The 16,737-nt window shown below is 45.6% G+C and overlaps 2 protein-coding genes across 2 annotated transcripts in view; both read left to right on the top strand.

Annotated features, from left to right (window-relative positions):
• Nucleotides 1-24: 24 nt before the first annotated feature.
• RPS18 (ribosomal protein S18) lies at nt 25-7,600 on the top strand. Its single transcript, XM_075836508.1, has 6 exons — nt 25-115; nt 727-825; nt 976-1,062; nt 1,136-1,237; nt 2,748-2,839; nt 7,479-7,600. The coding sequence occupies exons 1-6, from the start codon at nt 113-115 to the stop codon at nt 7,552-7,554; spliced, it is 459 nt and encodes a 152-aa protein (XP_075692623.1). The 5' UTR covers nt 25-112; the 3' UTR covers nt 7,555-7,600.
• Nucleotides 7,601-12,144: 4,544 nt separating this feature from the next.
• WDR46 (WD repeat domain 46) overlaps nt 12,145-16,737 on the top strand; it is a 17,658-nt gene continuing 13,065 nt past the window's right edge. The window contains exons 1-3 of the mRNA XM_075836492.1: nt 12,145-12,213; nt 14,409-14,552; nt 16,203-16,283. Coding sequence (XP_075692607.1) covers nt 12,187-12,213; nt 14,409-14,552; nt 16,203-16,283 — 252 coding nt within the window. The 5' untranslated portion in view covers nt 12,145-12,186. The remainder of the gene's footprint in view (nt 12,214-14,408; nt 14,553-16,202; nt 16,284-16,737) is intronic.

Genomic DNA, 16,737 nt, shown 5'->3' with positions numbered 1-16,737 from the left:
TAAATCCCTCAAAGAACGCCGCCCATTACAGGAAGTGACGTAGAGGGGCTGGCTTTGCATAAAAGAAGATGCGCGTCACTTCCTTTTCCTCTCTTTCCCTGAAGCTGCCACCATGGTGAGTGTTACAGCGGGGCAGAGAATGGGGTTACCCGCAATCCGGTGCCATCTGGGCCAGGGGAAGCACGGCGGGCTGTGGCGAGGGGTGATCTAGGTTTGTGGGCCTCTCAGGGAGGCTCCTGTGGGGGTATTTTTGAGGTGGCACCCCTATAGACTAGACGTGACAGGTCCCTGTGAGCCGCCTGTGTGTGGGGATATGTATTGTGTATGCAGCTCTGGTGTGTAGTGATGGATCTCTCTCCCTGTGTGTGTACACTGGTCGCTCCCTACACTGGAGGTCTCACCCATACCTGGGCACAGTGTACCTCCCATGGCAGGGTTGTTGTGGGGGCAGATACTCCAGGCAATAATTTGGGTACTGTGTCTTCTAGTAAGAGCTTGTCCAGTCAACTTCTGCAACTTTCTAACATACGGTTTCAGTGCCATTTTCAAGATCTCTGCTTGCGGTCACTGAATGGAAACATTTGTTTATAGCCAACCTGTACAGAACTATTTCAGCCGTGAGCAGGTCTGTGCAGGCTTGCAGCCTTTGGATGGATATAAACAAGAATGTTCCTGTCCTATCTCTCTAACTACACTTTTATTTTATTTATTTTTTTCTTCCACCAGTCGCTCGTAATACCTGAGAAGTTTCAGCACATTCTGCGTGTCCTGAACACCAACATTGATGGACGTAGGAAGATCGCCTTCGCCATCACCGCCATTAAGGTGAAGATTGGGCTTTAATCTTAACTACAACTGGCAGATGCGCGATCTCCCAGCGTTTCCTGACTGCCCTAGGCTGGGAGTTGTAGTTCCAGCACAGGTTGTATGGTCAGTGATTTACATAATGCTTAGTGGTGACGTTGTGTCTCGCAGGGTGTCGGACGCCGTTACGCTCATGTAGTTCTACGTAAAGCTGACATTGACCTCTCAAAGCGTGCAGGAGAACTGACGGAGGATGAGGTGGGTGCTGGTTCTGGGCTCTGAAGTCTGGGTAAAGTTCTTGTTCGGAGTTAACCTGTTACACTCCTCTCAGGTTGAGCGCGTGGTGACCATTATGCAAAATCCTCGTCAGTACAAGATCCCGGACTGGTTCCTGAACAGACAAAAAGACATCAAGGATGGAAAGTACAGCCAGGTGCGTAGCTGTGGGGGAGGGTGATCTGTGATGCTGCCCATAGACAGGAGTCTGGTCAGTGGATCCCTTGGATTCTGGTTGGTTCTGTTTACAATCTGTTGTCTGCGGTAAACAGCAAACCGTTCTCTGAACATCTCCCGTCTTTGACGGACTTGTTTGGACAGTTTGACTTCTAGTTCCTCCTCCTATGATAAGCGGCCCCAGAGGTCTAGTAGCTGCTTATCACGCTGTAGCCTTAAAGGGGTTGTCCCGGTTGGGGGCTTTTTTTTTATTTTAATTACCTTCTACTGATTAGGGATGCATCGAAACGTCGGTACTGTTTTGATACCGTTATTTCATGTGTTTCGATACTAAGCTGTGCGGCCGCGCAGCTAAGTATAGTAACACATGGATGTATGAGAGCGGAGCTGCAGCTGTGTAATAGCCATTGCCGCGCTCCTGAGTCCTGACAAGTGCCTGCCGGCAGGATGATGCGATGCGGCCGGCGCGGCACTGAAGACAGAACATGGCGGGCGCACTGCAAAACACCCCCATGTTCTGTCTTCAGTGCCTTCGCTCTTTAGTGCCGCGCCGGCCGCATCACCTCATGCTGAACGCGCGCACTTACTGTCAGGAGCGGGGCAATGGCTGTATTACGCAGCCCCGCTCTATAATAGCGGAGATCAGAGAAATTTCTGATCTCCGTTGCTATTCCCCTGAATGCTGCGATCACAGCTGACTGCAGCATTCAGGGGAAAATGAGAAGGGGGGATGCGCCTTGGATTGCATCACAGGGAATTCCTGTGATGCGATTGAGGGACATACCATATATGGGCAGACAGCCCAGGGCCTATTGATGTGTCGTTTTGGTATCAAAATCGCAATACTACACGAAGTATCGGAATCTAAGTCCAAATTCTGGTATCGTGACATCCCTGTTACATATGGTCGGTGGGGGTCACTTGAATAGGATCGGAGCCTCAGCGTGGCCACTATACTGCCGGGAGACAGCTGATCGGTGGGTGCATCTACCGATCTATCCTGTGAATGGTTCATCAGCAGCACCCACCCTGGACAGCTCTTCTTTGGAATGGCTTTCCCTTTCAGTCGAAATTGTCTGGGGTGATGGGTGACCGATATCTTGTCTATGGCCGACTTCTAGCACATCTGCTGTTGCTGCACCCACTGAACAGCCCACAAACTCCTCTGTGGAGCTGATCGGAAGGACTGTCCCCTCTGCTTGCTGTCAGAATGACTCCATGTAGAAGTCTATATTCTAGCCATGCACAATTCTTATAAAATGGAAGTGCTTGGCCTGTAGCGTGTGCTCTTTAACGGTCAGGAAATTAGGGGGCCGTTCACAGCTTGCAGTAACCCCAACGCACACCAATAAAGTACATGCCCAAAGAACTGTCCGATGACCACTCCTCTGGGGCACCCACGCGCTCTGTACAGTGACACGTAGCGGTGATCTGAGGCACTTATTACTGTAGATCTTTTTTGTGGGTTTCATCTCTTTTCTGATATTTAGGTTCTGGCTAACGGTCTCGATAACAAACTCCGTGAAGATCTGGAGAGGCTAAAGAAGATCAAGGCGCACAGGGGCCTGCGTCACTTCTGGGGGTGAGTGTCTGAGGGCTGTAGATGTTTGGGACAGTATGAACATGGATAACGGGTGAAGTATTGGCTGGCGTCTCCACTGCTGCTCTTACCATGCCTGCCCGCAGGGCTCTCTATACAGATTCTAACATTTGTCTCTAGATCTCTGGCGGCCGTCAAGTCTTTCTAGTCCTCGTCTGCGTTCTCTGCCATTGTCTCACTGTCTCAGAGTTCCGGGGCTAATCTTGCATCTATGTGAAGCGGTTCTTCAAGGCTGGTGATTGCAGATCATTCTGTTAATTTGGCTTCTTGGTGTGCGATGGTGGCACCTTTAATGGGTGAGAGGATTGGCCGACTAAGGCCCCATGCACACGACCGTAATCCTGGATAAAGATACAGTCCAATTCATTTCTATGGTGCGTGGACACTTTCCCGTATATTTACAGTAGGTGTCTGGCCTGTAGAAAGCATCCGCAAAAAAATAGGACTTGTCCTGCTTTATTTTACGGACCGTGCTCCCATACAAAGAGGCTGTCACCACATTACAAGTGCCCTGTCTCCTATATAATGTGGGGGGGGTTCTGAATTGTAGGTGACAGCAGTGCTTTTTATGTAGAAAACTATCTCTTTTCACCAAGTTATGGGTGAGTTTAGATTTATGCTAATTACTTTCTTAATGCCCAAATGGGCGTGTTTTTACTTTTGACCAAGTGTTGGGATTATGAATAGACATCCCGTCCTGGCTGGAGGTGATGTCTATTCACTGTCAAGACACTTGAGTAACATTAGTGTGTGAGTATGTGATTGCACATAGTGAACTAGACATGGTGTATGGGCAGCACAGTAGAACAAAAACCTCCAGGGCATAAGGGTGCCGGCCTCCAGGGATCCGACTTGTAAATCCCCAATGGCATACAAATGTAAGGAGAAAGAGGCAGCACTACTCCAAGGTTCAAAAATAAATAAAAAATAGGAAGTTTATTCAGCCATCAGTGAAAAAGGTGCAACGTTTCAGCTGCTCAATGCAGCCTTTGTCACTGATGGGTGAATAAACTTCCTATTTTATTTTTTGAACCTTGGAGTGCTGCCTTTTTCTCACATTTGCACATAGTAAACAACGCAGGTGAAATAGATCGTTTTTCTAAATAAAGAAACCCTACGGTCACCTAAATTCCAGCGCCGATCTCATTATGTAGGAGATGGGGCACTTATAATCTGGTGACAGAGCCTCATTAATAATGTGGGAGCACAGCCTGCAAATGCAGGGGACTGTCCGTGGCTGGCCGAGCCTGTAATCCTGGACCGTGGTTGTGTGCATGGGGCCTAATACACTTGTTTGGTACAATGTAAATCCACTCTGAAATGCTCTTTGTCAGCTCAGCTTTACCCGTTCCAAAAGCCAAATGGGATTAAAGAAAAAGTAAATGTTTGGCTATAATCACACAGGGCAGATACACAGCGTAACCGTCCTGGAACCCGCAGGGTATTCGGCCCAAAAAACTGCACTCAATTGTGATGCAGAATATCAGGTGTAAACACGGCTAGGAAAAAAAAAATAAGAGCAGCGATTTCAGTTTAAATTAACGTGCTGTGAATTAAAAAAACGACCGCACCGCAGAACAATTTTACGTTGTTTTCCCGGCAGCGCGTGGATGAGACTTGTTCAGATCTAGTCCGCTCGGCTGCTGCTTTATTGTGCTGCGGATTCTATGCAGGGAAATCCGTTGTGTGAAATCTGCAGTATTGTGAACTTATCCGCTTGTAGGTCTGCCGTTTTTGGTAAATGACGTTACAGGCCTGAAGCTACTGTGCTCTAAAGTAATGACAACACTTCCTGTCTCTCCAGGGCTTTGTCATAGGGATATGTGGGTTTCAAACTCCTTCAAATTATTGTGATCCTACTTATTTTGTACATGGAGCCAGATGACCACTTTGCTCCATGCAGTTGGGTTATATTGGTGAACCAGCAGAAAAGTGAACAGGAAGTGTTGTCATGGACGCCTAGTTCAGCGTGCGGCCTCTAGTTGGGTAGCGCTGCTGGATATAATGAATCTATATTGCTAATCGTGTTCTCCTGTGACCCTGTCCCTTAGAATTGTAGGATTGATCTTATTTTGCACCTAATGGAACATGTGCTGGGATCTGGAGTTGGTTCCAAGGTCTTGCGTGTGATTTGTACACTGGATCCAGCTGGATCTGTCATGCTCTATTCAAGCAGCTGGAGAGCCACCGCTTAAAGTGGTTATCCAGGTACCCAAAATTGTGTTGCATAAATTTATGTGAAACTATAACTTATATACTTAAATTGAAAATTCTGTACTAAATGGTGCAGTTCAATCCTCATGAATTATTCAGGAGGTGCTGGAGCTTTTCTAATGACTCTCCGACACAGCACCACATGACTGAGCTCTTGTTTTATGTGCTGTTCGTGAACACGACCGCAGGGGCTGTCACATTGCCTATTGCTGGAGTCCCGAGCAGAGCATCAGCTAGCGCTTTTTCGTCAGGACTCCAGCTCTGCTCCCGACATCCAGATTTGGTCAATTCAGGGGTTTCTTATCGGTGGAGTCCCCAAGCAGAACATCAGCTGATTCGTGACTCCACAACTTCTGCCCACGTCACTGTCCATATATGGACATTGTCTGCAGCAGTCCTGGAGCATCAGCTGATGCTCTGCTGAGGGTGTCAAGTACTGCTGCCCGCATTGTCCATATATGGACTGTGACGTGGGCAGATGTTGTGGAGTCACCAGGCAGAGAATCAGCTGATGATCTGCTTGGGAACTCCAGTGATAGGAAACCCTTGAATTGACCAAATATGGATGTCGGGAGCAGAGCTGGAGTCCCGATGAAAAAGCGCTAGCTGACGCTTGGCTCAGGACTCCAGCAATAGGCAATGTGAAAGCCCCTGGCGGTCGTGTTCACCAACAGCACATGAAGCAAGAGCTCAGTCACGTGGGGCCATGTTGGAGCGTCATCAATATTAGAAAAGCTCCAGCGCTTCCTAAATTCATAAAGTTTGAACTGCACCATTTAGTACAGAATTTTTTTTCTTAAAGTATATTAGTAAGTTACTTGGTTTCACATAAACTGCATTGCAAGAATATATTTTTGGCCCCCGGATAACCCCCTTTTAATGCTTCTGCAGCTTGAAATGCAGAAAGTGCATCTTGGTTTATATACCCAAATTTGCCTGGCGTATAGGGCTGGGCAATTATGACCTAAATCATAATCACTAATTGAACATGTAACTTTGATTACGAATATTTAGGCCACACCCCTAATTGCATGCTAGGCCATTGAATTAATTATCACATGAGCCTACTGTACACTATATACCCCCTCACAGTATATTGCCCCATAGTGCTCCCTGCACCATATAATACCACATAGCTGCTCCCCACAGTATAATGCCCCCAAAAGTGCCTGATAAAAAAATCTTAATATACATGCTTGCCTAACCAATTTTCATTAACTAGTAAAGGAGATCCCTCTGCTCCTCCGGTCTGTGCGGCGCAGGCGGGCAAGAAGACGTCACTGCTTCGCACCCGGCGATACATGGTGAATGGTATAGCAGGGACGTTATGGCTCCCTGCTCTACCATTGGATTCAACTGTATCTGTGTCCTGAAAACGCAGATGCAGTTTAAACAGTAAAAAAAATATAGTTGGTAGAACCTAAATTCACACGGTGACATCGATTTTTAGTTGCGCTGAACTTTGCTTATTCAATTATTTGCCCAGTCCTACTGGCATATATAATGTTAATCACTGTCCAATACCACCATACCCTGCTGCATTGCTGGTTAGTCTATAGGTCACGTGGCTCCTTACTGTTGGGTTGTATCTCTTGTTGGCATATAGTAAAGCCAGTGGTGTCTGAGGAGCAGAACTTGTTGCTGCATTCTGGCCTGCGGCTGCTCCATGGCTGGTGCTGTCAGCCGTGCTGCCTGTATCTGCTGTCTACAGTGTGATCTGACCCACAGATCCCAGCTGATCACTTCTGATCCACAGATCCCAGCTGATCACTTCTGACCCACAGATCCCAGCTGATCACTTCTGACCCACAGATCCCAGCTGATCACTTCTGACCCACAGATCCCAGCTGATCACTTCTGACCCACAGATCCCAGCTGATCACTTCTGACCCACAGATCCCAGCTGATCACTTCTGACCCACAGATCCCAGCTGATCACTTCTGACCCACAGATCCCAGCTGATCACTTCTGACCCACAGATCCCAGCTGATCACTTCTGACCCACAGATCCCAGCTGATCACTTCTGACCTACAAATCGTGTTTAGGTTATTGGAAGATTTTGTCTCTTCTGTTACTTTTTATATAAATGAAAATGATGGCCGTGCCAGATCCTTCACATGAACACAAACTATGCCCAGCAGAACCCGTTAACTTTTTAATGGATTGTATCAGGTGTTTATCTTGTCCAAGATTTTTGTGGAATCTAACTCCTGCTCCTACCGAAGCCTCCAGCGCAGGTCTGAACACGGCCTAAATGGGAAGGTTTCTGGTTTCCAAATGATAGAATCTTTGAGAAACGGATGTGATCGCCGCCTCCACATACCAGATGACTTATTTCAGAGCTTGTATTGAATGTTCTTGTCTTATTGTCCCTCTAATATTTGCTATTTATTCTCTCCTTATAGTCTGCGTGTGAGAGGACAGCACACAAAGACCACCGGCCGCCGTGGACGCACAGTGGGTGTGTCCAAGAAGAAGTAACCGGACTACTCGTGTTATTTGTCAATAAAGTTCTGTATAAAACAAAGATCTGAGCTGTCATTATTGGTCCTGAATGTTGCCATCATGAGGACTCCTGGGCACTTCTATCTGGAGGTGCCTGAGACTTGTCTATGGAGCTTGGTGTCCTCGCTCTTCCAGGAGATTGCTGCATTGTATTCCGTGTCTGCGTGATTTATCCAGGCCGCCTGATAGTTTACCTGCGGAGACAGATGCTGTGTTGTAATGTGACGGGTTATCTGGGATTACTGGATAAATCTGCAGGATATGATCAGGGAAGAGTAATAAGAGTGCGATCTAAGGTAGAATCTTCAATTGGGATAATGCTGGCCTGGATTGGCTGCTCTTTTGTACAGACACAACTCCATTTATGTGTGGGAGTCCAATGGTTTAAATAGGAAAACATTTAAAAATAAGGCCCACAAGGAGAAGCTGTAATACGGCGCTGCAGGAAAGGTTTTTACCGCTATGAAATGGATTCCACATGTTCCCTTACTGCTTGCCACTTCTAGATCCTTATCCAGTAAAAAAAAATTCTTGAGTGCCGTTTGCTAATGATCTGGTGGGGGAGGGGGGTGCTTGTTTACTTCTGCCTCCTGGTTAGCCTTCATTTCCCATGATTCCTTGCAAGAACTGCATTTGGATTGTCATTGGTGAAAGGAAGGAGTTGGCTGCCTGACTGCAAAGTTTAAGGCTTCATTCATACAACCTATGCAGTTCAATGGGGCCATTCAGACATGCAGTGTTCCTGTTGCGTGACTCTCACTGCATGTCCTATTGTGCTTTTTGCGCATCATGGACCCTCTGAAGACAATGGATGTGTGAAAAGCAGACACATCCGTCTGTCCGTGATTCACGCACAAGTTCATAAATTAAAAGGGGAAAAAAAATTAAATGTGTACGTAAACAGACCCACAACTGCTGCCACAGGGAACACACGGGTGCTCTGCAGGACTGCAGCGCATGACAAACGTTTTTTTTGCGGACGCAAAATGGACACTGAATAAGGCCGGACACATGCACTGAGCAATTGGTATTAGATGGCAGGTGAAGCACTGGTGCATATTGAGAATCTAGCAGGACCGTGCCTGGACTCTTCCACGTGAAAAAGCCCCAGAAATGAACTAGGCTGGTATTATGGTCTCCACGTCACTAGAGGGAGTGGGTCACGGGATGTGCCGTAAGGCTGGAGAAACGGTGCTTGTGGGGGAGGGGCCTAGATATAGACCATAGACAAGTTTAACTTTGGATAACGCCTTTAAAGCAGATCTCAGGTATCCCCTCTGGGGGTAGAGGGGTCAATGGTGAGGGATATAGAGTGGTCTATGATTTGATTCAGTATTTTTGTGCAGCTGCCAGGATTAAGAGCCTGTGATTCTGCTTCCCGGGCTACACACTGACCACTCTTCCGTCCTTCACTCGGATAAGCCGTCAGTCTCTGGGCGGATGGTGGGGGCAGGCGAGCAATATACCTGTCACTTACTCTTTACTGCGCCTGAGAATTTGAGTTCCTGCCGTCCTAGGGTTAGTAGCCGGCTGCTTACGCATTTGATAAAACAAGTGTCCGTGGCGAGTACTGGGATATAATAGCAGACTGAGGCCTCATGCACACGACCTTCCTTTAAATACAGATTCTGAGTACGGAGGTGATGCATTTCATCGGTACCATACAGATTCTGTAGTAAAAAAAAAAAACAATCAGTGAACTCATAGATTTCTATGGGCGTAATGGTATAAGTATATAATAGTGCAGTTTGCCAAGGCCTAACTATGAGGAAAGCCTCAAAGTAAATTAAAACTGTTTTTATTAACCATTTGTCACTGTCAAAATGTCTTCTGTCTGGATCTTGGGCTCCATGCACACGACCCTATTTTTCCTCCATTACAAACCCATTCGTTTCTATTGGCCACGGGCGCCTTTTAGTATTTTTTACTGATGGGTGTCTATGCTGAAGAAAATTATAGAACCTGTCCTATTGTCAGTAATTACAGCGCTTGTCACTACTTCAGCTGTTTTTGGAGAGGTTTTTTTTATTGTGTCAATGGAAAAATGCTTACAAAAACTCAAACTTTTTTGGCTACAAAAATGGCTAAGCAGAGGCTGGTTTCCCTTAAGCAGCGCTGTCCTTTTCAGACGGATTTTGATAGTGTGTGTGTATACATACCGTTAAAGAGAACCTGTCACTAGATTTGGAGCCACTAAACCACCATGTTGAATACTGCTGGTCCGAACATGCCCACATCAAAAACATCCACTGCGGCAAAAGTTAATAAAAACGTACAAGTTAGCGAGATGAGTCTGGGAGCGGCATGTGAAGCAGAGGACAATGCAGTGGAGTGAGACGTACGGCCCTTGGCTTTGCGAGCAATGTATCTGATGCCCCGGACTCCTCTTGTAAGTTATTTTACAAACTGTTTTGTTGTGGTGGTTTAAGGCCTTTTTACACCGGCCGATAGTCCAGACATCGTTGATCGGCGCTCGTTTGCTCCTGTCACACGGAGCTGTGGATGGGGACGAGCGGTCGTTACTCCGATCGCTTGTCCCTATACAATATTATGTAGTTAGGGCGTCATCTCCCTGTTTACACTGGCTGCCTAAAACTATTTTTTAGTTTTTTTTCAAAGAAATATGACCAGCAGATAATCGAGCGTTTGCTCGTTCATCTGCTGATCGCTGCCCTGTTTACACAGGACAATTATCGGCAACAAGCGTTCTGTTAACGCTCGTCTGCACAATAATCGCCCAGTGTAAAACCCCCTTTAGTGGCCTCAATCCTACTGACCAGTTCCCTTTAAATGCAAATTTTTATCGAATAACAAATCTGTGCATAGTCTGACAGAATGATTTGTAGGGTCCCACAAATAAAATGGGGATACTGTCTCAACTCTTATATGGAATGGGGAGTATATTGGTTGAAATATTACCAGTGTCAATGATTTAACCTTAAAGGCTATATACACCTTCGATATAAGTGTTTTTTTTATAAAATGGTATCTTGGTGTGTTTGGTTCAACTTCCTTAATACATTTTATTAAAAATTCATTCAAGTCCTGTATCGGTCAGGACCGCCAGACTGATGGGTTCAGTGTATGATATGCAGGATCGAGCTGTTACAGATTACATCTAAGTTCATAAAAATGTGATCGATTACAGGTGGATCCTGCGTGTCTGGTACGCAGGACCCGTGACAGCAAACCTGATTGATATGCCAAGATGAACACTGAAGGGGCCTCTTCATTCTGATGATTGATGTGTGAAGATTGCTGGGGAACCACTTTAAAGTGTTGCCATTGGGAAATAATCTGGAACCCTTTGCAATAAATTGACCGGCTGCACTACTTTTCTTGGATTTATTTCCGCAGTGTGAGCGTGAGATTTGCAAAATCTCATCCACTTTGCCGCTATTGTAAATGCTGCAGTATAACAGCACAGAATTATGTCGTGGAAATTCCGCAGTGTGGCAAGCCAGCCTTATGCAACAAGGAACATAAACGTAATATCCATACGCCAATGGTATCAACCCTTACACCTGGAGGATTCTATGCGGCTACCGTAATGACCACCAGGAGTAAATTGCTATAAAGAAGATATTTATTGAGCACCAATTGGATTGGACAGGGAGCTGCATACATTGAGCGATATTGTCTGGATTAGGTGGTATTCGTTTTAATAATAGGAGCCTATTCGTGACGCTTCCCGCTGTATACCGAGATCCTGTCCATGTTTACCTCCAAGGTATGGCTCTAACGTGAGTTGAACAGAACCCTGATGTTGGACTGAATGTTCCGTAACTGCGACGTATCCCTCATCAGATGTTACACTGGTATTATCGCACGCTGGCTTATTACACAGAACTTCTCCAGTATTAGTAAATGTGTCCGAACAGACTGAGAGTCACTTTGCCCTAGACAATATAGCCGCAATGTGAAACTGTGCCCCAAACTGCATTGGCCGGCTCTGTTGACATTCGCGTTCGAGCCTCCATCACGGATTCCGTCTCATTTGACATAAAAAATACCGCAGCATGCATCGATATTTTTGCTGGCAAAATGACAGACACCGTTATAAGTCAATAGGGTCCGTTGGATGACATTGGTATTCATCACGTGACAGATCAATTTCTGTTTTTCCTTATCTGTGACAGGACAGAAAAACGTAATTCACAACACACGTGTGAACAGAGCCCGAACAAGTTACTGAGATAATGAGATGTGATAAAACGAGAAGGTAGACAAAATTGAATATATTATTTGGTGTGAACTGAGTCATCGCTCATATTATGTTTGACAATTTACATACATAATAGATACTTTGTATCATTTTTATTAATATTAAATTCTTTTCAGTTCCAGAAATAATAATGGCAAAAAATAAAATCATCTATTACTCATGACACATTACGGATGTATAAAAGTGACATCTAGAAACCACAACCTATGTGAGCCCGCCTCATGGTCACCCATAGTAAAGATGGCGCCGACTCAATGCTGCCCTTAGTTAACGTAAGCGTAAAAGAAAACTTTATTGTTCCGTAACAAACTGGTCAGGAGGCAGTGGGTTTTTTTTTTGTTGTAACTTTATTTTTCGCTTCCTGTAACAAGCAAAATTCCAGCATGGCGACTGCCAAGCAGCCGAAGCGGGTGAGACCCACGTGTAGATATGTTACACTGATACCTTACGTACTTATTTTACCGTGACGCTCCGGCGCCTTGTGGTGCTCAGCTGCTGTGTGTGTACAAGTTATACGGAGCGGCAGGCAGGCGGGTATGCTGGGACTTGTAGTTTCTCCACGGCTAAACTTACAAGTGTACACAATGACATAACGTTGTGTGGCATATTCCTGGACATTACATAGCCTGGTATCCTATAGATGCCACAACCCTGATATACAGTACACCAATGGTGCTAAACCTGTGTCTCCAGTTGTAACCGAACTACAAGTCCCGGCATCCCCTATAATGTTAGGGCCTGTAGTTGTGCAGCAGCTGAAGATCTACTATATTACAATATGGAGAGTACATTGTATACACAGGCTGCAGCATCAAAGATTTTTGGCTGATTTACTACATGTATGTACAGTATATAATCTGAATGGGGTCACATGTGTAGGAATGATCTTGTGAAGTGAGGGGAGACCCAGGACTCCTGTGATCAGTGGGGCCCCTAGCGCTACTCCGGACCTCTGTGGTCAGTGGGGCCCCCAGCTTTACTCAGGACTCGTGGGATCAGTGGGGCCCCCAGCTTTACTCAGGACTCGCATGATCAGTGGGGCCCCCAGCACTACTCAGGACCTTTGTGATCAGTGGGCCCCCAGCACTACTCAGGACCTTTGTGATCAGTGGGGCCCCCAGCATTACTCAGGACCTTTGTGATCAGTGGGGCCCCCAGCACTACTCAGGACCTTTGTGATCAGTGGGCCCCCAGCGCTACTCAGGACCACTGTGATCAGTGGGGCCACCCACGCTACTCAGGACCACTGTGATCAGTGGGGCCCCCAGCGCTACTCAGGACCACTGTGATCAGTGGGGTCCCCAGCGCTACTCAGGACCACTGTGATCAGTGGGGCCACCCACGCTACTCAGGACCACTGTGATCAGTGGGGCCCCCCAGCGCTACTCAGGACCACTGTGATCATTGGGGCCCCCCACGCTACTCAGGACCACTGTGATCAGTGCGGCCCCCAGCGCTACTCAGGACCACTGTGATCAGTGGGGCCCCCCAGCAATCATACATTTGTGTCCTTTGTGCGAAAACCCCTTTGATATGAATCCATTGGATCCCCTGTCAGCGATCCATTTGTTAAAGGGATATTCCGGTTTCAGAAAATAAAGGTATAATAAAAACGTATATAATTTTCGAATATGCTTCATGTATCAATTCCGCATGACTTTTAAGACCTCTGCTTGTTGTCATTCAATAGGAATCTTCATTGTTGAATAATAATCAGACCTGGTCATGTGATGGTCACACGGGTGCACGGCTCGTTACAGTAGGTGTATCAGAGCCGTGTTGTAACGAGCTGTGCACCTGTGTCATCACATGACCAGGACAGATTATTATTCGCCGGAAGTAAACAATGATTCCAATTGAATGACAACAAGCAGAGGTCTAAAAAACTGTGAGGTGTATATTGTCCAACTTTTCATCATGCAGTGAATTGGTGTTATTTGCATAAACCAGAATATCCCTTTAATAAGGACATCGCAGCTGCACGACCCTTCAAGCAAGGCGCCCCAGTGATCAATTGATTGCCATGGGTCTGACTGCTTCTACCCCTGTGATGGCAGCTGCGGGTGGCCACAGGGTAACGTGAATAGTTGATCATGTTATACTTGGTTTGCAGAGTCCTCTGCAATGCCCTCCTGCTCTGGTCAATAAAGGGGCGTCCCAAGCAAAGACCCCCTCAATTAACCCTTCTATAATTTCAATATCCCCTAATAATAAGTTTTGAGACTAGACTTTAGTATTTCTCCAATTATTGACATTCACTCTCCTGATAGGTCCGTGTTATTGTATTCCCAAATAAATAACAATTCTGGAACATTGGACTGCCGTTCCTCTGTTATTCCTCCTGGAAATGTATGTAGAAATTTACAACACCCAGTTATCATAAGTGGAGTATAAAAAAAACCACACAATACTTTTTACTTTAATTTCTCAAAACAAAATACCAAACACTGAATGGAGTAATAGAAAACCACAGGAAAGACGAAAAAAAAAAGCTTGTTTTACTTATAAAAAGTGTCATTTTTTTGAGACGTCTCTATGTGTGATCTATAATATATATATATGTGTGTGTATTGTATAAGTGTATGGTTTATCCGCCATTTTACAGAAAGCACCGAGGTATTACGAGGAGGGAGGCGAGAAGGAGCCGGCACAAGGTGGACAGACGAAGAGGCGTGAGTTTGTGCCGAGAAAAAGAACCGATCCAGGACAATGGAGAACAGAGAACTACAGGAAACAGGTCATGTCAGGAGTGAGTGTCCAGGACAGATATATATGGTTAAATTCCATTAATCCAGCACCAATAGGACCCGTTCGTGCCGGATTATTGGATTTTTTTTTTTTTAGATTATTTAATAGTTATTGAAAAGCATAAAAGAAAGGGTAAGGACACACAGGGTGGATATGCTGTGGATAAGTACACAGACTATCTGTTGTGGAAGCTGCAGGGAATCCTGCCAGAAAAACCGCACCAAAATGTGCTGCAGTTTGTCAAACAGAATCTCTGCTGCAGAAATGCTGCTAGAAAAAAAAAAAGTTCCCACTTATCCCGTTGTCATAGTGACGTGTCCCTCTGCTCTGAGCGCGCAGCTCGGCCGCCTGGGATGATGCTGCAATCCATGTGACCACTGCGGCCTGTGATTGGCTGCAGCGGTCACACGGGATGAAACGTCATCCCAGGAGGCCGAGCTGCGCGTTAAGAATCGAGGATCGTGTCGCTATAACAATGGCCGGGTTTAAGTATGAAACTTTTTTTTTTTTTTATTATTATTTGTAAACAAGAAAATCTTTCTTTTTTTTTTTTTAGTTGAGATTTTTGAGGTGAATTTGCAGCTTTTCCTCTCCAAAAATCGCAACATTTGCCTATTTATTGCGGATTTTACCTCCCGTGGAATTTAATGGGGAAAACCCGCAACAGAAGAGCCGCGCTTTCGCAGGATAAATTGACATGATGCGGTTTAAAAAAACAACACCGCGGGTCAATTTATCAACAGCTTCTCGGCCGATTTGTATTTTATTTTTCCTCACTGTGTGCGGATGAGATCCTCTCTGCTGCCGCTGTATTATGCTGCCGGTTTTCCGCAATGAAATCCGTTGCTAAAAATCTGCAGTGTTTACGCTTTGTCCTTGACGGAGAAGTTTTGTGGAGCTGTTATTACATTCTCACCCCACACCTCGCATTGTCAAACTTCCTAGATTATTGTTTTCTGAATTAAATATTTATTTACAGTAATTATAGAAAACTGTTGGATGTAACCTGGAAATAATGTGAACTGTGGCTAGCGAATGTCGGCAGCACACACTGAGCAATAGGTGGCGCCATAACGGAGCCGTATCTGGTGTCCGAGAGGAAAAATGCCACACTGAGCTCCACCATATAGGTGACTGATGGCTCCATACACTTCCAGTGCCTTCATTTTCACACATAAACCCTATGCATTAGAGTGGCGGCCCCAAGAGCTGACATTTCACTGTATTAAAGTTTCTGGAACATTTTACCTTTTTTAGTACAGAAATTCCAGACAATAGGAAGCTGAGTGTCCATAAGCAGAGGCTCTAAAACTCCTATATTCCCCATATACATCTCATTTCTGTTTATGTACATTTCTTGTATGTAACTGTGCTGAGGTGGGGCTCCTCCTAGTGTACAGCTGGATAAGTGCGCTCTTTCCCCTCTCACAGAAAATTAGGGGGAGAGACTGCAGCAGCATCCCCTCTCCCCCTCCTCTCCTCCTCTCCCCCCCTCCTCTCCTCCTCCTCTGTGTGGGGATTTTTACTGACGTTTTACAAAGAACCTGCAGGCAGAGAAAGGGGAGCTGCAGACCGCTGGAATTGCTCGGTATCTTAAAACACTTTCTTGCTCCAGTTCTCATATCCTCTTTTGTTTTTTTTATTATTTTAGGCAACGGATCCCTTTCCCGGTCTCCCCTCCGTGCCAGAAGACCAGTTATCAAAATACGAGAGAGCACGGAAAGCTCATCAGGTCCGTACATGAGTAGAGATGAGTGAATGGGTTCCTTTAAATTCACCAAAAACAAATCGCAAAGCAGAAAAAAATTGTCTAGGCGATCGCAACGGCTGGAAAAATCTATTTGAGAAACTGAGCAAAAATGTGTTATAGGCTGTCGCCAGTTTATTAGTGCACGATCTCCTTCCTAAGGCGACAGGCGCTGTATTGTAGATGCAGTTGTGGTTTGTTTTTTTTTGTTTCCTTTTTTTTTTTTTACGTTTATTTTTGACTATTTTTCGTTTTATGCTAGTTTCTTCTAAATGCCCAAATGGGCGTTTTTTTTTACTTTAGAGCAAGTGGGCGTGGTAAAGAGAAGTGTATGACGCTGACCAATCAGTGACCAATCAGCGTCATACACTTCTCTCCATTCATGTTCAGCTGTACTCACAGCACAACGTGGTCTCACGAGATCACGCTGTGCTGTCAC

This window comes from Rhinoderma darwinii, chromosome 8 (genome assembly GCF_050947455.1).
Source record: "Rhinoderma darwinii isolate aRhiDar2 chromosome 8, aRhiDar2.hap1, whole genome shotgun sequence".
In the NCBI taxonomy this organism is placed as follows: Eukaryota; Metazoa; Chordata; class Amphibia; order Anura; family Rhinodermatidae; genus Rhinoderma; species Rhinoderma darwinii.
The sequence above is the reverse complement of the archived record's forward strand: the minus strand, read 5'-3'. Positions and strand labels throughout refer to the sequence as shown.